This window comes from Colossoma macropomum, unplaced genomic scaffold (assembly GCF_904425465.1).
Source record: "Colossoma macropomum unplaced genomic scaffold, Colossoma_macropomum, whole genome shotgun sequence".
In the NCBI taxonomy this organism is placed as follows: domain Eukaryota; kingdom Metazoa; phylum Chordata; class Actinopteri; order Characiformes; family Serrasalmidae; genus Colossoma; species Colossoma macropomum.
In genome coordinates this window covers 20,083,657-20,104,249 of record NW_023494800.1, presented here as the reverse complement: position 1 = coordinate 20,104,249, position 20,593 = coordinate 20,083,657, and the positions used below count along the sequence as shown (strand labels likewise).

At 40.6% G+C, this 20,593-nt stretch overlaps 3 protein-coding genes across 3 annotated transcripts in view; all 3 read left to right on the top strand.

Moving 5' to 3' along the window:
- The first annotated feature begins 2,307 nt into the window (after positions 1-2,307).
- Positions 2,308-6,742, top strand: slc3a2b (solute carrier family 3 member 2b). Its single transcript, XM_036589031.1, has 9 exons — positions 2,308-2,432; positions 3,584-3,840; positions 3,959-4,146; positions 4,469-4,642; positions 4,764-4,858; positions 4,967-5,100; positions 5,386-5,698; positions 5,784-5,828; positions 5,956-6,742. Exons 2-9 carry the CDS (start codon positions 3,623-3,625, stop codon positions 6,292-6,294), a joined length of 1,506 nt encoding a protein of 501 aa, XP_036444924.1. The 5' UTR covers positions 2,308-2,432; positions 3,584-3,622; the 3' UTR covers positions 6,295-6,742.
- A 1,115-nt stretch (positions 6,743-7,857) lies between these two features.
- calm3b (calmodulin 3b (phosphorylase kinase, delta)) lies at positions 7,858-11,916 on the top strand. Its single transcript, XM_036589032.1, has 6 exons — positions 7,858-8,263; positions 8,922-8,952; positions 9,055-9,198; positions 9,302-9,408; positions 9,570-9,705; positions 10,138-11,916. Exons 1-6 carry the CDS (start codon positions 8,261-8,263, stop codon positions 10,164-10,166), a joined length of 450 nt encoding a protein of 149 aa, XP_036444925.1. The 5' UTR covers positions 7,858-8,260; the 3' UTR covers positions 10,167-11,916.
- A 1,926-nt stretch (positions 11,917-13,842) lies between these two features.
- pcxa (pyruvate carboxylase a) overlaps positions 13,843-20,593 on the top strand; it is a 175,804-nt gene continuing 169,053 nt past the window's right edge. The window contains 3 exon segments of the mRNA XM_036587802.1: positions 13,843-13,921; positions 18,836-18,977; positions 19,514-19,698. Coding sequence (XP_036443695.1) covers positions 13,910-13,921; positions 18,836-18,977; positions 19,514-19,698 — 339 coding nt within the window. The 5' untranslated portion in view covers positions 13,843-13,909.

The following is a 20,593-nucleotide window of genomic DNA, read 5'->3' as shown; positions in this document are numbered from 1 at the left end:
ATCAGCAGTAGATTAGAGCTGGTGCCGAGCTCTTTTGTTCTCATTTCAGACACAGTGCTCAGCTGCCTTCCACCTCAAGCTGTTTTCTCCAACTCGACTGATCACATCAGCATAACCTTGCGGTTGAGGTAAATTCAGTGTATTCCATCATGATAATCTTTATGAGCTTATGGCATGTCTTTACCTTCTCCACTCTTCAGGAGCTGCCATGCTAGGACATGTTGTGCTTTGGCGTGTTTACATGATATTCAATCCTTTTCCATGCCCCCACCCTGAGGGAGGAGCGTGGCCTGTGAACTATAAGGCTGTTATGTCTTAGAATTTGAAACAAAGAACACAAAAGAAGTGTGCTGTTTTTCATCATAACTTAGCACTAAACATATGGCCTCACTATCACTCTGAATATACTATAAATAAGCTTTAGCCAACACGTTCATGCTTCCAACTTCCCTGCTGTATCAGGTTACCGTTTCCTAGTAGAGCAGAACGATTACAGCAGCTCTCACAAACAGGACTAGCCGCCAGGGCAGTCACACTCTCTTCTTAATCCACACCATGTTTACTAAGTTCAGCCTAAATTAGATGCAATACCAGTGACATGATCTGATGTTTTTAACCTGGACAAGCCATGTCTTAAAAGTCATGACTACTTAACATGTTAGCTTATAAGCATTGTTCTGTCAGGGAATGACTCCAGTAACATTTATACTTAAATTTATATAGTGCTCATGTGTTTTCCACTATAATGTAGCTGCTTATTGTTCATTGTTATTTTGTGATTGGATCACAGAGCGCTGATCAAAAGAACAATGGTCTTATGCACTTCAAAGGTTGCTGGGCAATGCTTCTGCCAGTGCTTGATGTTGAACTCATTCATCTATTTGATTTAATACATTTTGATTAAAGAGAAGCATTGAACATTGTTCCTCCATCTCACTGACTGTTTAAGTATTGCATCAACATGAATTGATTGATTCAATTGATTTAAAGAGAGGAGAGAACATAACTGGGTGAAAGGTTGGACATGCATTTGCCTCCCAGACAGCTCAAAGTTTCAATGTTGAATTAAGGTAATTTCATAATTATAAAAAACATAAATCTTGAACTTAAATCTTTTGCTAGTTTATCAAACTGTTTAGACAGTTATCTAATGTTTAATCATACAGCTAAAAGAAATGATAGTGATTCTATCACAAATGTTCATGATTCAGAGTGGAAAAAGAATGAGCAGCCAAATTATAAACTGAGAGTGTTATTTTCTGTGTTATTTAACTAACCGCCTCTTATATACCTGGAGTTGTTTATCACAGTCTCTCCAGGAAAGAAACACAATGCCTTCCAGTCTGAACTTGTTTGTGTAAGTCATGCTCACAGAACATGGCTAGGGGGAGTAGACTAGTAAGACCCTGTTAAGGTGGACTTTTTGTTGTACTTGCTGAGTCAAAAAACAAACGTCTTTCCATCAGTTTTCATCAGTTTTGGAAGCTGAAAGTATCATTTTAAAGCTACTGGTGATAATGCTAGTCTTTACTGTCCACATATATCCACATATCAAGTAAAGCGAGATGGTCTTTAGAAAATTCTTTTTCTGATTATTTATTATTGCACTGTTCCCTGAAACTTGTTATTGCACAAATTAATAACCTATTTTTGGTATGTGGTGATTCCACAATAGCAGTGCCATTTAGCCATTGTAACTTATAAACTAATAACAAAGGAACAGTGTTTCATTAGTTACAGGAACAGTGTGTCAATTTTTTTATAAGACTCATATGCTTACAATGGTTTTAAATGAGGATTAGCAAATACACAATGTGTGGTTAACTAGCATCCGTGCTAATGCTAATGCTAATAGGATGAGGGTGTTAAATACATTCTAATAATTTACTTTTTTAAAATGAATAAATTTACTGTCATTCTATAATTTTGTTAACAGGGTTTAGCTTTCAACGTGACCTTATCAATTTTACAATATCATTAAAAATGAAGAAAATCAATTCTGTGCTTTATATAGTTTTTGTTCTTGTTTTAGGTTTTAAATTTATCTAAAACATGCACACGTGATTCACATAAGTTATCTATGTTTAAAATGTCTTTTTAATCACTTCAGATACAGATTTTTAAATGTAACCTCAGTGGGACACAAATGGCTGCCCATTCCTGGGGTCACCCAAACTGAAACCCGCCAACTGGAAAAGAACGTTACCCCAAAACTCCAAATTACAAAACGGGGTGTTTTGTATTGCAAAGGAAGTGCGCTTGTCTTTTCCGCGGCGCCACCTTAAAAACAGGCGGGGCTTCCTAGGGAGCGTAATGGAGCGAGCGCTGTATAAAGAGTAAGCATCACGCTCAGGAGAAGAAAGAGACACGAGACACCGTGAATATCCAGGGAAACACGACTCGTCTTTAACGCTCCTCGGTCGCTTTTGAAGGTAACTGTCTGTTATTCGTTTTTAACCAAATAAGCCCACTAAATATATCGTGTAAGGAATATTGTACTTCTTTCTTCTTCCATACATCTGTGAGTCATGACGGGGAGTAAACATAACGTTAACATGTGACATGGTTTCACAGACCTGTTTAAAATGTATAGTTTCCCCGTTATTTGTAGCGCGGTCTGATTAATCTGTTCCTCACTTTAGTAACATATCTATGTATACAACAAGTTAAAACGTTAAATGGCTCAGGTTTTAAGGAGACTTCCACAAAAAACAGAACTGGACTAATCCGGTTTTCTGAATAGGCGATTGTGATGATGCAGGCAAAATTTCCCGACCTTCGTGATTGTGTCAAATACAGAGAAGATCAAGTATTGAATATTGAAACGGTGATTGTCAAAGCTGTGTTCTGTAATCGTGGCAATGTAAAGTGTTAGTAACAGATTTATGATAAGGGAGCGCCGGGTTGGATGTTAGGCTACTGGTTTGAGGATGTGAGGGCATCGGCTACACTTGGCTACAGTACAGCCTGAATAGCCGTTTACACAGGATTATGTAGCCCTTGTGGATTTGGGCCTTAACCCTCGGCTGGCCTGGTTATTTGTCGGTAAAACGTCTGGGCGACTTCAGTGAATGTCTCCCTATGTTCCCTCGTGTCAAAGCTGCTGACATCACAGTGCCGGTGTTCTGACGAATCGTGCTAGCTTGTCAAAATGTCCTACCGCACCGCATGTTTTTAGGTAGCGCCCTACATTAAACTGTAGGAAGGATGTTTTGATGGCCTAAATTGCCCTATCAGAAGCTACTACCAGCGCTGAAATCTATAGGTAGGATAGTTTTATAGCCTAAATCTCCTTATCAGAAAATGTTACCAGCGTTAAAAGAATTATTAGGATTTTTTGATCGCGTATATCACCTTATCAGGGAGTAAGTAATGATATTCTCTACTGAACTAACGTTTAAAACACAATTAAACGTTTGAAATATTAAGTTACTACACTGTAGTGATGGTATGCGCATGCTCAGTAGGGCAATTTGTTAGAACACCAGGTTCGCTGACGCAACTATGCGCTCTGTTGCAGCGCGCGTGGCTTACTCAGTTTCCTCGTGTAGTTTACACGCGCACTGTGTTCCCCCTTCTTTAGGTGGAAGTGAAAGAACTGTAGACCACAAAAACAGCGAAGATGACTAAAGACACTGAAGTGGACATGAAGGATGTGGAGCTCAACGAAGTGGATCCAGAGAAGCAGCCCATGACCGGCGGAGACACGGGCAATGGCGACGCCAGCTCCCCTGTGACAGAGAAAAACGGCAGCGTGAAGGTGAAAATCCCTGAGGAGAAAGAATCCAAGTTTACTGGTCTGTCCAAGGAGGAGCTTCTGAAAGTCGCTGGAACTCCAGGGTATGATGGCTCTTAATGTGATGGTCTTTTTATCAAGTGTTGTTTTTCCTTCCTGCTAAATCTTTTAAGATATTTGATACATTTCTGGGATCATAATTTGAACGGTTCTTAATCTCAGGTGGGTTAAGGCCCGATGGGCACTGCTCATTCTCTTCTGGCTCGGCTGGATTGGGATGCTGGCTGGGGCTGTTGTCATCATTGTCCAAGCACCTCGATGCAAACCCCTTCCCGAGATGAACTGGTGGGATTATGGTGCGCTGTACCAGATCGGAGACGTCAATTCGTTCACGGAAAATGGACTTGAAGGTAACGGCACGGTCCAATTTTTTTGGCACATGCCAGGTTTAGGTGGTCAGACTCACGTTTGCACACATTTACATTCCCTGGCAGTGTAGCTCAGCCTCCATGCGGTTAAATCATCAAAATTCTCTAACCCTATTTTTGCATACATGCTGCTTTTTGTTTACATTGCTGAATTTAGCCTGTGGTCAGTTGTAGGATAATCTGCTGTACATTTACATTTCTTAGTGTCAAGATGGTATGGTGCATAAGCAGCCTACTGCGTATACCTTAAAGCACAGTGTAAACCACTGGCTAACTTCATTTGCATATTGCTGGTTATCCCTAGGTTTGCAGAAGAAGATTGACGATGTGGGGAAACTGAAGGTAAAGGGTCTGATTATTGGTCCTATCCATGCATCCAATGCTGACAAGCCTGAAGACCTGAATTTAAAGGAGATCTCCTCTGATATTGGCAATCTGGAACAGCTGAAGCGAGTTATTGAGACAGCACACAAGAAGAGTGAGTTTTACTAGACAACACTAATAACTGCACACTTACTAGGAAAAGCTAACTTTGTACAAAAAGTAGTCAGACTACTGTTACACAATATTTACTAAATATAATGCGTTTCTTTGCCCAGGTATCTCTGTGGTTTTGGATCTGACCCCTAACTATAAAGGAACAGACCCTTGGTTCTCCAATAGCAGTGTCGCACAAGTGACGAACAAAGTCAAGGTCTGATTTTCACTACTTTGTTTAACTATGAATTTGTTGTTAGTGACTATGTTAAGATATATTAAGTTTTAAGGAATGATGTTAATGGTGGTCATATCATCTTTTCAGTCTGCCACTGATTTTTGGCTGGAAGAAGGTATGGATGGAATCCTCCTTCATGGCGTTGAGCAGATTACTGTGGACTCCTTTTGGACCAACATGAGAGATGCTATCAAGAATCACACTAAGGATGAGAAGAAAAAGTGAGTGCTGAATGTCTTATCACCATAGCTTCCACATGATGCCCTTAGTTATTCTTTAGTATATTGATGGACCAGAAGCTGCTTAGCTGTGCTACACTCAGAGTTATAGTAGGTTTGGAATTGAGCCAAAGTTGGAGTTAAGGAGCCATGTTGTGGAATACATTGAGGTGTGCTGGTGCCATCTAGTGGTGCAGAGCTTACACTAATGATGTCCATTTTGGAAAGAACAGAAGTCCTTTTGTTTTGTGACTGCCTAAAATCTTACCTTGATTTAATTTATTTAAGGGTCCTTATTGGAGTTACCACAGTGAAATCTGCTGACGAGGTGAGAAAAGAGTTGAACAGGACTGGCGTGGATCTGCTCCTTTCTGGGGTCCTGAATCTCATTTCTGGTGTGGAGATCGCTCAGGTTGTGGAAAGTCTCTACTCTACTGACCAGGAGACTGATCTGGCCTGGAACATTGGCGACCGTGTCAGGGGTCACCTGGCTTCCATAGTGACATCGGCGCGTGTGAAGCTGAGCCAGTTGCTGCTGTTCACCCTACCTGGTACACCTGTGTTCAACTATGGAGATGAAATAGGACTGGAAGATAGTCAGGTAAGAGGGTATAAAGGGTTTGACTTGAGAAAGCGAATGCTGATTGACTTGAAAGATGCTGATCTTTTCCCCTCTTCTAAATTAGACTGATGTAGACCCAACCATGGTGTGGCTAAATAGTACAGAAAAGGTAAGGAATTCATATCCTGTGCATTTTTTGCAGTGTACTTCATTGCATAAATCTTTTCCAAAAATGAACAAACCCATAGCTCTAAGCAGTGCTGACTGTAACCATGTACTGTTTTATCTTCCTGCAGGAAGAGGGGGACAACTTGAAATTTTTCAAGGAAGCAAGTGACCTTAGAGGGAAGGAACGTTCCCTCCAGCATGGAGAATACTTGCTTCTGAGCAACTCCACCAGTGCCATGGCCTACTTGCGCAAGTGGGACCAGAGCGAGCGCTACATAGTTGCTTTGAACTGGCACCCTAGTGATTCTGTCACTCTGCAACTAACACAGAAGGAGCTTCCTGGGAAAGCCACCGTTGTCATCAGCACTGATGCAAAACAGCTGGCTGCTAACACCAATGTTAATCTGGCTGAGCTGACAGTGGGGCCCCAACAGGCCGTTATGCTAAAATTCCCTTACACTCCATAAAAAGCTGTAGGTTTACATTTGGATGTGAGGACCTTATACATAATAGTAAAATGTTGCTTGTTGGGCATTCTGTTACTTTTTCCCAATGTTATCAAAATGCACTAAAACTGTGGAACTAGGTTTTAATTTGAAACACATGTAATGTATATGCAGGTATGTGCCAGTCAAAAGACTGAGGCATTCAATGTAGAAGTTGAGGCCAACTTTTTAAAATGTTTTTTCTACTTTTTTTTTTATTATTGTTATTGTTTTACTGTTACTTGGAACACATTCCGTTAAAGACTGTTTCAGCCTTTGTAAGATTTTAGTTTTTGTGATGATGCAAAATGTTTCCACTGCACTTGTCCCAAAATGTTCTATCAATGATTGACAAGCATCGCATGAACAGCCCCTCCAAACAAACCCTAAAAAAAAGATGCATGAAAAATAAAGCTGGAAGACAATTCATGATGGCTTTCTGTCTGGTTTCTTTGGCCAGTGTTCAGATGGGGTTTCCTCTTGTATAATGTGTAACTGATACACGGAAGAATCATTAAAAGCGCTTCCAAACGAGACTATCTTCGTGCAGGTCTACCAGATGGATCTAAAGTGTCTCCGGGGATCTTTATTTAGAACAACTCGTTATGCACTGGGAGCGCTCAGTCTCACCTGGCTATTTTAATACTAATGAAATATTAATTCTCCACTGAAGAGCAGCACTGCAGACAGATGGATAGCTGACTGAAAATTAGGTAGAATAGGGATATTCTGAACAATGATCCGTTCAACATGACTGAAGATGAATAATATGCTCACTCAAGTTTCGCTCACCTCTACGATATGGAATTTAGTTTATACTGGGGGGAGCATTTGCTCATTTACACAGTAAGTAGACCAGAAGCAGTGCACCTGTATGTTGGGTGCACTGTAGAAAAGTGATGTGTTAAATAACAACGTGTTAGCCGTTGTCACACTGTTTTCTGGTTAAAGTAACTCAAAATGTGCTGTCTCCAACTGAACACACTGTGTTGTCCAGTATGTGTTTTTTTTTTTCACAGAGTGTAGGCATAACTAATAAACCAGCAACCCTGTGCATTTATTATCTACACCCCTCTGCCACATACACATTTGAGGTCTAACCGTGATGGGATTAGCAGCAGATGTGATCAGCTCGAGTAGTGGTTCCGAAGACACCTGCATTAGCTGCTGCAGTAAGGGGAGATACCGGTGCTGAATTAGACGCATGAAAATGAGACCGGAACCTGACACCACACAGACTGCAAGGTACTAAAACCAAAGGTTTCCATTTGGAGACTGCCATTAAAGTCTTGTTAACATATTCTGAGACACTTCTGTCACTTGAACAGTGCTTGAACGGGTTTAGGCCTTATATTCGTACTGTAAAACCCACAGACGTGCTGTATTCACACAAACCTCTTCGGCATGCGCGTCCTGTCCGCTGCCTGTCTCTTTAAGAGTCCAGCCTGTTCCCTCCTCCCTGTGAGGACTCCCTGACGCATTGCAGGTGGATGAAAACCAATCCGGTAATCCTGTTGGGGTCAGCTGATTCGCGCCGTCGCTTTGCTACAAACTCCCTGACCGAGCCGCTCAAACTTGAAGAAAAGCCTTTTTGAAGCAGCGGCTGTTAAGTTAGTGCAGTTCGATACGAACAAAAGCAACGAGGAACAATATCTGCATTGTACACGAAACGAGACCGCGGGTCAAGCTCGTTTTCTTTGGGACTTGCTTCGCTTCCGCGGCGCGTTGGCGCAAGGAGACCATAGAGACGGCCTGGTTGTTGGGGAGTGCAACGTCCCCGCTTTTGACCGAAGAACCCAGGCGGAGTGATCTCGAAATTTGGGCGCACACAGCCGCTTAGCTGAGGGAAGAGCGAGCCGACAAACGGACGACTGGATAAGAAAACGGCGGTTGGCGTAATTTATCCACGCAGAAAATATCACAGCGCCTTTAATCTCTAACAATAAAAATGGTAAGTACAGTATTAAGGCACCCATATCAGCTAGGCACGCTTTAGTTGCCGCCTACAGTATCAGATAAAATGATGCGTTGTTTAGTGAATGGGTTAGCTAGCCAGCTAGCTAACAATTGAATCGCCTGCTACGTCTTGCTAGCTAGGTTAGCTAGGTGGCTAACTAATGTCAGTGAGATGGATACTGATTTAATGTTAGCTCTTTGATGGCGTTTAGAGGGATAAGCCAGTCGTTTATTTGCAGCAGTTGCTTAAAAAGGGATTAGTGGCAGTTTCTCACTAGCGTTAGTAGGTGAGATCACTCGTTAACCAGTGAATGGCTCGCAGGCCTAACGCAATACGATCGATGCATATTATCTGCAGTTGCACAAAACTTGACAGGTAAAGCTAATTCTGCAAAGCAGAAGGGCTACAAGCTGGCCACGGTTAATGTTGGCGTCATCGTTATTGAGATGTAGCGTTAGCTTTCGCTAGCTATCGAGTAATTCACCACATCACCAGGCCAGATGGAGCACTCCATGTTTCTCCATCACTTTTTTGAGTCTGAATCCATTTCAAGTAGATTCAGTGCTTAGTTGTACACCTTGGTATATTCTAGTTTGGTAGCTCAATCTGAAAGCATGAAATGAACATTTAAAGTATACTTTGCTCTCAACAGGCTGATCAGCTAACTGAGGAACAGATTGCAGGTAAAAAAAAAAACAGCATTCTGATTATTCATTGTTATTTTTTATTCCAGCATTGAGCCGTACATGATTGCTTTAACATTTCTTCCTGTTTGTGTTTTTTAGAATTCAAGGAGGCGTTCTCACTTTTTGACAAAGATGGTGATGGCACCATTACCACCAAAGAGTTGGGGACTGTTATGCGGTCTTTGGGCCAGAACCCTACAGAGGCAGAGCTCCAGGACATGATTAATGAAGTTGATGCTGACGGTGAGGGAAGGTTTATATGCACAAATGTGTAGAATTACTTGGGACAACCAGAAACATGCTATGACAGATCAGATGTTTCTGACCCTCTGTACTTTATTTGTAGGTAACGGAACGATTGATTTCCCCGAGTTCCTCACCATGATGGCAAGGAAGATGAAGGACACAGACAGCGAGGAGGAAATTAGAGAAGCCTTCAGAGTTTTTGACAAGGTAATGAAAAGGGTGTTTACTTTCAGTGTTATCATCCACAGTTACTGTCCTCTGTGTATTCCTAGGTGTGTTCCAGAACATTAACAAATATTTGCATGTTATTTGATGTTCAATGTGTATTTGCCTTGGTCAGTGACTTAATTTTTTTTCTTTTTGTACAGGATGGAAATGGCTACATCAGTGCCGCGGAGTTGCGTCATGTCATGACAAACTTGGGTGAGAAGCTGACAGATGAGGAGGTAGACGAGATGATCCGAGAGGCAGATATTGATGGTGATGGCCAGGTCAACTATGAAGGTTAGTTATCAGACGTTTTTTACATAGCTGAAGAAATAACCAATGGATGTTCAAACGCTCAAACAACTGTAGTAGTCATGAGCACTGTTTGGCTTTGATGGTGTGATGTAGCTGTTATTTTGTACTGATTACATTTAAGTGAATAAGCACAAGACCTTCTACTCATACAACAAGGATTTTGAATATGTCAGTATTATCACGTAATAGTTGTGTTGAATTATTTTGATGTTAATTTCATGCAAGTTTAATTGGTTAAGACACTTCATCAATATATATAGCGTGACTAGATCTTTGCCCTTCAATCACACAACATTGTACAATTGTATTGCAGTGTTAATGTCGTACCGTTTAAAATATTTATTAAAGGTAATGGATTAAAGGCTGTTTTCTAGTAAAAACAGCAGTTTTATCACTAATATCTCTTGTTTACAGAGTTTGTCCAGATGATGACTGCAAAGTAAAACTGGAAATCCAAAGGACTACAGCAGACCAAACAGTGGGCAGCACTCTCACTGTCAACGTTCAACAAGCATTCACAACCATTCTCCTACTGCTTTCCATTAGTTCTTTTCTCTCCTTTCCTCTTTCCTTCAGTTGAACCTCCTCTGCTTTGCCTGTTTTTATAAAGAACCTTTCAAATTGTCAACTCATTTTCCTTGTCTTCGCCCCATTCTACAATTATTATTATAATTATAATTATTATTATAATTATTAGTATTGGTTTTCAGGAAAAAAAAAACTATTTACATACATGCTAAGTTATGAAACATACATATGATGGTGATGATGATGTAATACATGTATCTATTTTAAAGATTATATAACATACTATATGGCAAAGAGCAATGCATGCTTTATTTCGTTTGGCATGTTTCTGTGCTTCTCTGCTTGCCTCTTTTTCTAACTTGCTAGCTCTCCTTTAATTGCATGTTTCTCATGCAACCTCTGCTCAGTGGTCTTAGAACTGTATGGTGAACAACCATTCATGGATATCAGGGGCTTCTAATGACAAAAAATGGTCCAAAAATGTCCACGTACTGTTAGTCTAATAGCTACAGCTGCAGTGTTGGATTGGGTCTGTAGAAACTACCCAGAAAAGATGCTTTAAAGCTGAGAAAATGTTCTGTTGAAGATGGTGTGACCGAGGGTAGTTCAGAAATTAATAGGGGACCAACGTTTGCTAGGACTTGTACTGCTTCTTCACATGTCTTTCTTAAGGAGGAGGGAGGTGGATGTTAACAACAGGGTTTTAGTCCTAATCGCAAGCTTGTATTTCCAAGATTCTTTAAAAAAGCCCTGTTAGTCCTGTCCCAATCAAATGCCATCAATCTGTTGTAGACTAGAGATGTTTAATGGGTCTTATCAGAGAGGGTTTCCCAGCTGTCCAGCTGTTTTTCTACAGACCGAATTTAGTTGTTTGGAGCGCTTGTGGTGTGAAGTTTCGTACTGAAGATGTAGAATAATTTTCATGTTAACATATGGTCTTATATTTTGATGCTGCACTGTGTCCAACCATGTCATGTAGCTTACTCAGTGGACCATTTCTGGATTTGGAGTGGGGGATAATCAAACTTGTGTTTAAGCCGTGTTCATGATTCTTCCTGCAGGGAAATATGTTTGTGTGTTAAGATGGAAACGTAGATCCTGTCTCTGAAGAAGGGCTAGAAAGTAGTACAGAATTGGTTGTGTTTGCAGGTAGGGTTGCATTTGCCTTCTTTCTGCCCAATATCATTCAAAAAGTTTAGTAAAGTGGAAAATGCTCGTCTCAACCATGTTACAGGTTAAGAGGCTGCATCACTTGCAAAATGTGCTCAGAACTAGCATCAAATAGTTATAAGCAAATGTTATGTGTAGATTCGAGTGTACTAGAGAAGGTCACATGGACAGCACATGCAGGAAAAACCATGAACTATGCTTCAATGTTGCATCCTCTATACTAAATTTTGTTTTCTACTGTTATGAATGTATTTTTTTTATGTCATTTAACTGTCTTGTTCTAAGGGCTGGTTTCCTAGAGAGCACATAAGCTCAACTTTGGACTGAAAAGGAATTTCAATAAAGAGTCTCTGGTTTAGTCCAGCACTAGGCTTAATCTCTGGAAAGGCACCCCTTTTTTCTGCTCATAACATCATTTAGGGAAGGTTAAGTTATGCGTTCCATTGCAGAACTGTTATTCTTGCTAAATAAACTTCTGGGACTTGTGTTTCTACATTAAGGCTCTGGTGTTTTTATCCCAAATTTCTTACCAAAGCATGCTGTCCTGCTGTAACCTTGCAAATTTTCAGTCATGCAAATGACAAGCAAATCAGTGACTTCTTAATTGCAAAAGGCATTGATATGAGTCTCACCTTTAGTCTATGAATTAACCATAGCTGTACTGTGCAAATATTCATCTGAAACATAAAAATCTCTAAAAACGCAGGGCTAAATCTGAAATGGCACTCAATGCATGCGCACATAAACCCAGTATACTTTAAAGTTAAACGCCTAGCTTATGCCCTAAGTAGCGCACTACGAAGGGAGTAGGGAGCCATTTCGGGTTTAGCATAGCGAACCACCGAGAGCTCCATGTAATCCTGCGCGTTTTGTCCCACCCACCAAGAAGGAAGCGCCGCAAAGTGTCTAATGACGTATCACGTGAAGAGCGCCTTTTGAGTGACAGGTGAGGAGACGAATAATGCAGCGTTCGCCTCGAAATGATCCAATTAGATCAATGACAAGTGTGTTAAAAGGCGGGAGCTGTGGGTGCTGTTGCCAGCCAATAGATGAGTGGCATACAGATGGGTGGATTACTAATTCAAGAAAAGTAGTTGTGTGGGGATACATGTAATATGTCGCTGCTGCGATAAGAACCAATAGCAAGTGGTTTAGGCCTAAAGGAATAGTTATAGAAGGCTTTCAACTGCTTGACTTATTCACGTTGTTTTAGTCTTGGATAAATATTAGGGCATCCTAATAACGTTTCGGTCGTGCCTTTGCGTGCACGCACGCTGTCTTGAATTGTAAACAGTCAGATGTGGTGTTAAAGACCGGAGCTCAGCCTGTCCTGATGCCATAGTGGCGTTTCAGCCCCCCTTTCGGCGTACATTCGCTATTCACAAAAAGTTACGCACAGGGGCCGGGTCTGGGCTTCCCAGGTCGGACGATTCTTGAGACTGAATACGATTTCAGCCACGTAATTTTCGCGAGAGAAGCAAAAAGGTAAGCCTCCCTCCATCAGCGAATGTTAATCAGGCTACTGTGTTCATTTTAAGAAGGACGATGTTCGCAGTGCGCTGTTCACTTCCCACGAGGTCTGACATTGTCAGCTGTGTGTTAAAGAGCTGTTAGCTGCTTAGTTTTGCTTCTCGGTTGTCATCATTGCTTACTTTCAAAAACCACCCAAACTTGACAGCATGTACAGTTACCCAGCTAGAGCTAGCATTTTAGTATGGGGTCTAAACAAATTTGTTGTTTGTTCCTAAACCATGTGTCACGTTATCTTTACCTCAGACACTGCAGAACGCTCCTTCCTCTCCTGACTGATCTACGGATCATCGTTTCATACACGTGTTCCTTTTGCCTTTACGAGTAGACTCTACTCCTCCACCCCGCACAAAGTTATTCTAGCACTAACCGTGTAGGCTACCGACTAGCCGACCTAGTGTGGTGGAGGTATGAGGCAACTGTCATGACTAACAGCAGCCGAACAGCAAGTTCTAACGTTTGTCCTCATTTAGTTTTAGCTACGAGCCTCAAGTTGGCTTCCTATTCGCCTTCATCTTGTTGGAATTTCCCCGTTCCACCTTAAATGGAGCAGTGGTTACATTCCAGTGGCTCAAGCTCAGGCGCCTCAGAGTGTGACCATTGCGTTATTTAAGGTGGAACGGGAAAATTCGAATAAGAAGCTGTCTTCAGCTTAGAGTTCCAGTTTACAGCTGTCTTCGTTTTCGTAGTTATGACCGTTTAGATACTATCACAATATTTCATTTTTAAAGTAAAGTTTTTTGTTTGACTCAACAGTCAACTGAAACAGTTAAAAATAATGCAAAAATAAGAAACCGTTAGTTCATTTTTGATTTTGAAAGATTTTAAAACAGTTCTTTAATGCTGAGTTTTACCTTCTTTGCCTGCATGTAATGTGTTTGCCTTTCTTAGATATCACTGCTTGAGGTTTGATCATGAGACGTTAGGCTTTAAGGGTAAAGTTCGGAGTACTTTCTAAATGTCTTGGCAGGTTAGTATTAACATCATTTCGACTTATAGGTAATCTGCCTCTGCTTGGTTTTATGGTGTCAAATACTTATGAGGCCATAATGTCAATTGTCAGCTTGAGCTATTCCTGTTTACAGTTGCATCAGCCTGTATTTACTTATGAGGCAAAATTGCTACTGTTACCCCTCAGCATGACTGAATGGTTGACTGACCACACATTTTCAAGTATGAAGCTTTTATAGGCAATATCTACACAGAATTTCCAGTCCAAGAGGACATTTGTACAATAAAAAGATGTATGAAGTTCTCTTTGTTAGGAAACAAAACTGAGTCATTCTTGTCCAGGTTTTCTCCACACAGTCAGATTGATGTTGTGCTGAGTGTTTTTCTCTGAAACAGATATCATTTTGATAAGTATTTTAACATTGAAGTGACCTAAAGAACTTCATTAACGTTTTTCAATGGTTAAAGTGCCCAAATACTCTTTGGGACGACTTGTAGGTGTTTCATACTGCAAGACGACTTGCAGTATGAAAGCCCTTAGGTTCTACATTTGCATTCTGTAGCTTTAAAAGTGAGGTATAAAAGTTATAAAACAGTTGTGTAACACATGTAAATGCAGGTATTGCTGATTGTGTGAAACTGTGTGACCTTCTTACGCATTTTGTCGCAGCGTGCTGTTAACTCCCTCCTGAATCTACCTGAGATTTCTCTGTTGTCATAACATGCGATGCAGTTTTTATGTTTAGTTTTTTTCTCCTGCTGTAGCTTCTATGTTGTGTTCTCTTTAACTAATGCTTGAGTTAGAATCGTATTGGCTGTAGCTGTGTTATTTGCTGTGTTGTTAGCTGGTACATTTTCAAATGCTCTTTTTCGGTAAGGGTAAGGACTGGACACTCGCTTTACCTGCTCTCAGTGCACTAATAGCAGTGAAAATAAGGTCAGGGTGTTGAGCACTTTGCATTCTTCAGTGGGGAGGGGAATGCTTTTAATAGGGGGGTGAGAACACATCTGTTTGCCATTGCCTCAGAAAATGGTTCTTGAGAAAAAGCCTTTTGAACACATGTAAAAGCAAACATCTTTAAGACGATCCTAATAACCAAAGACACATTAAACACCATGCTGTATCGATGTAATTAGGAGAGCAGTGAAATCGGAGCTGGTCAAATCTATCTGCACTCTTGATTTGGTCTTGAGAAAGCAACAGCTTAGTCAGTACTTCACCTCTGACTGATGGCTTCTCAAGGCCAGCAGGTGCCAGATAATATGATACATATGCAGCCGTTTTAAGAAACTTGATGCCTCTTGTTGAGTCAAGCTATGCAAGTCGTGGCCAGATGTGGCATTACTAGACATGATACGAAATCGCCTTCTCTTTTCTGATACTGATACCAAAACCTTGAGTATCATCTGATTCCAGTACCAATCTGAAAAATCTGAATGGTAAATGCTAAGCTTTAAACTGATCTGTTTTTAAATCAATAACTTTTACTTATAATGGTCATCTAAAAGTGATATACACAAACCTCTCAAATAGCATTTAAAGTAAAGGAATTGTTAATTTCATATAACATTCAGATGGCTAATTGCTCTTAAATTCACAATTTGGCTGCCTTGGGCTACTGTTGCTGTCACATGGCCTGCTTTGTTATGCTGTGCTGTAAGAAATTCTGTGATATTTCAGGCTAGATTTTACAGAAATGAATCAAATCCTCTGATATCTGATCCAACCCTTTTTTTGAGTGTTAGCTTGTTGGCATCTCTAGGTACACCAATAAGGGAGCCTGTAAGGCTGAAAATCATGTTGGTGCTCAACATATAAACTGTCAGAGAGAAAACAAGCTCAAGTTGGTCAAAATGGCTTACTTGGTTGGTTATTTGCTCAATAACATCTACATGAGAATCACAATTTAGTTTGCCTGCAGTGAGAATTACAGGCTTTTAATTCACATGTTTGTAGATTGTTTACCAAGAACAAGTGTGCTAAGTTTGAGATTATAGATGGTTGGATTGAATTCTCCAAGCCACTGGAGGTGCCTCCCAGCCCCAGAGACCGAGTCTTATTGTCACCACCAAATTTCACAGTCCACGCCGCCGTGCCTCATTGTTTTGGCGAGCCTAATTACCCTGGTGGAATGTTGTCAAATATGTTGTTTTCACTCCAGACCCCAACAACCAGTCAAACTGCCAGGATTTTATAACTCAGAGCTTCAAATATGGCTGTCCAGTGTTCTCCTTTCATTCACTTTGTATGTCCTGTTCAGCTTGAGCTTTCTTGTTTTGCATGTTGGGGCAACACAGTCAGTGTATTGTTGATCTGCCTGTGGAATGCGATCCTTACGAGAGTGAGAACAGAATGGAGAACTGGGCCATTGGCAGACTTTGGCTGATGCACTGGCAGATCGAAATCAGACACCTTAAGTACACTATTGTGATTGAAAGGGATGCACTAATAAAAGGAAGGAAGAAATAAAGACAGTTTTTGTTGCCGTTATATGATGCCCAATTTAGCCATGTTATTTTGGCATTTCTCCTCCAAAGCCTATATTTTGTTTTTTTCTGACTATTGAGGAATTGGACCTTTGAACACAAAAGTATGCACTATTTGCTTTTGACATTGTTTGGTCCAGCATATGTTTTGGCAGTTAGGCATGAACCAGTGACACCATTTCATATACATACATACACACTGACAGTCTGGATTGAAATAGGTTTATCATAATCTTAAATACATTTTGTTTTAAAGGTTTGTGCTTTAAAGCTTAAAATTTGTTTCTAAGACAAGTAGCAATGTTAATACCTACAGTACTGTGCAAAAGTCAAATACTCTGCCATTATGTATTCATTATTTCCAGTCATGTTATTCAGTTTTCAGGACTAAATAAAATACCAACAATTCTCTATTCAGTGTGTCCACGCTTTACCTTTATTACAGCTTCCATTCTTTTTGAATAGAATGCAGGTGAATCTAGTCTCTGAAGAAATATGTCCTGGACTACTTTAACTGGGAATTCAAATAAATGAAGGATGACTTTTGCACAGTGTGGTGTGTGTGTGTGTGTATATATATGAATTTATCTGAAATAGCATTCCAGGTGGCTCCTTATGAAACTGACTTAGAAAATACAAAGGGGCTATTTTGAAGAATGTGAGAGTTGCTTAACACTTTGTGGTCACTGCTTACGGCCATATATGTTATTTCATTTGTAATAATAAGAAAAAACCCTTCTGTCTGTGGATGTCTAAGCTTTTAGTAGTACTGGATATGGTAGGGCTTCATGCCTTAGCATGCACATCTGTTCACCCTTTGTGACAAGAAAACAGTCTTAAGTGGGAAAATGTGTTTCCCTTCTAAGACTGGCGTTTCGTTTAAGTCTCAGCTACTGAGGTTACATTTTACAAAGTTTACTCATGTATATGATAAGAGATCAGCCTGACCTTGGGCGTAGATGTATATGTGGTTTGTTTAGCCTGTGATTTTGTAAAAGAATGATATGTTCTACCAGGGTATGTGTCATAACTACACAGTGCAGCTGCTTCCAGTAGGATAGGATTTATCACTGTGCGTGACACTAGCAGAATTTAGGTAATAGGGAAGGACTGATATATGATCTTGGTTCTAAAGCAATAACTTGGCATACTGAGCTAATGAAGAAGCCATATCCTGCATTTTTCTAGTAATTTTTTTTCCCTTGAGGTTCACTTATAACTTATACCAAAAACAGTCTAATCTCTAGAAATAAATAGGCTGTTTTTGTTACCTTGTCTTTTAAGACCTCTGTTGGCTGTCTTGTACCAAAAGGCAGTTCAGGTTAAAACACTCCAGTGTATTACTTCAGTGTGATTGGGCAGGGCTAAAGTGCTATAGACTGAATTGTCAGAGATATGTAAATGTGTTGGTTTTTGTGACATCATAAAAACTATGAATGCAAAACAGACTCATTTGCAACTTTAGTTTTGGGAGTAACTAGTATGTTTTGAAACTTTAACAATGTTTAAACAGTACATTAAAGTCTTGTATTTCAAAAATGTGAGGAAAATTCATATTTCTATGAAAGGAACCCCTTTAGTCTTAATACATGTCCTGGAAACCTCTCTGTGCTGCACTGTTCACATTTGCATTGATTCAGTTTCTACGCCCTAGAGCCAGCTTTTGGGGAACATCCTGTTGCCTCATGGCACTCATGAAGGAATTTTCCCATTCCTTTTCCCTCTGTCTTCCCTCGCTCCCCTCCTGAGTTTAATATCTGTGGTTTATTCAGGTGCGCCAGTCTTTTTTTCTCTCACTGCTCTTTTCTCTGTCATGAGTGTGTAACAATAGTACAGTGATGTCTTTTTGTCAGTGAAATGTTTTTCCTCTCTCTGAAAGCCGGAGGAGGATGGCTTTTACTGCTTCAGCTCTTCCTGCAGTATTAAAACGGAAATCCAGAAGAAGTGACAGTACCAGTCAAAAAAATGAATGACTGCAGGCTGTTTGTGTTTATAAGTTTGGGCCATTTAGTAAAGAATCTCTGCTCCAGTCACAGATTTGGTGATCGACATTTAAGAATTCATAACTTTCGATGAACTCTTGTGTTTGCTTGTTAAATATTTTGAATTCCATGAGGAGTGTCTCTGTATTCTATTCTTCTTTCCCTTGGATTTGCTGGCCCAGATTTTTGTCCTCTCTCAACCCCTGAAGTCTGCTGCTGGTTTATCTTATCAGAAATTCGGCAGTAGCCCTGTTGCAGTTTCAAAGACCTAATCACCACTCTCTTATCTTAAAAATTAACTATTAAAACTTTTATAGATATCCATCACAATCTTATCTTAAAAGCTTTTTTCCCCTAAATGTCTCCCCTGAATTCTTACATTCTCTCTCTCTCTCTCTCTCTCTCTCTCTCTCTCTCTCTCTCTCTCTCTCTCTCTCTCTCTCTCTCTCTCTCTCTCTGTATAGATGCTGCTGAAGTTAGGAGGCATGCGTGCTGCTCTGGGTGTGCTGGCGGTCCGGAGGGCATGCTGCCACTCCCGCTCCGCCCACACTTCACCTCAGACGTTGGAGTACAAGCCCATCAAAAAGGTCATGGTGGCCAATAGAGGTGTGTAGGGATGTAACAGTACATCATGACATTTCACCATGATGCAAAAATACAACAATGTGCGTTGTAGTGAAGAACGATATCAACTGCATATTAATCTATCTATTAATAATCTATTAATAATGCCATTTTATGCAGTCACATTGTGTAAGGTCACAGTGAAATTAATCTACACCAGTTATGAACTTTACCCACATAAACGATAAATTTAACCCACACCAGCAATCAACTTAACCTGCATCAGCATATTAAATATCACACACACTTCCAGCTTAACCCACACCAGCATGTCCAGTATCATACAACACACTCTCAATATTGAATTGTGAGCCCAGCATTCTGAAATGAATCGCCAGCTAAGTATACTTATATATAGTATATGTATAAATATACTGTAAGTATATCATCTTGCAGCTTGTATAATTTAAATATTTTTTTCAATAATGTACAATGCTTGTCTATAAACCCTTGAGCCAGAGACGTAATGAGTATGACTGTTTTCAACAACGAACAAATGTATGAAACCTTTTTTGCAGGAGAGATCGCTATCCGGGTGTTTCGAGCTTGTACAGAGTTGGGAATCCGGACCGTGGCTGTGTACTCTGAGCAGGACACGGGTCAGATGCACAGGCAGAAGGCAGATGAGGCCTACCTCATAGGCAGGGGCCTGCCACCCGTCGCTGCATATCTGCACATACCTGACATCATCAAAGTGGCCAAGGTCAGGACAGGAGAAAGTTCAGTTTGCCTTGTCTATTGATTTTTCACTGATCTACTGCTTTAACCATTCTGTAGGTCCTGACTATTAAAGAACAGGTAGAAGGTAGTGGCTACACAGGTAGTGTAGAATCAAGGAGGTATTTCTAATAGAGTGTTCTGTGTGTGTACATCTAAAAACCGTACACAGAGTGGGGTCACCGAGTACTGAAACACACAGTGCATATCCAAATTGCCTCTGGAAGTAACATCAGCAAAAGAACTGCATATCAGGAGCTTCACGACACAAGTTTCTGTGAAGCAGCTACACACAAGCCTAAGATCAAAATGTACAAAGCTAAGCATTTGGGGTAGGGAGAGTGGTGTATAGCACGTTGCTGCTAGACTCTGGAGCAGTGAAAAAGTATACTGTGTAGTGACTAATCACGCTTCTCTATCTGGCAGTCTGATTGACGAGTCTGGGTTTGGCGAATGCCAGGAGAACGTTACCTGCTTGACTGCATAGTTCCAACTGTAAAGTTTGGTGGAGGAGGGATAATGCTATGGGGTTGTTTTTCAGGTGTTGGCTGAGGCCCCTTAGTTTCAGTGAAGGGAAATCCTAATGTTTCAGCATGCCGAGACATTTTGGACAATTGTAAGCTTCCAACTTTGCGGGAACAGTTTGAGGAAGGCCCTTTTCTGTTCCAGCATGAATGTGCCCCAGTGCACAAAGCAAGGTCCATAAAGGCATGGTTAGGTGAGTTTGGTGTGAAAGAACTTGACTGGCCCACACAGAGCCCTGAACTCAACTCCACTGAACACCTTTGGGATGAACTGGAATGGAGATTGCGAGCCAGGTCCTCTTGTCTAACATCAGTGTCTGAAATGCTACTCTGGGTGAATGGGCAAAAATTCCCACA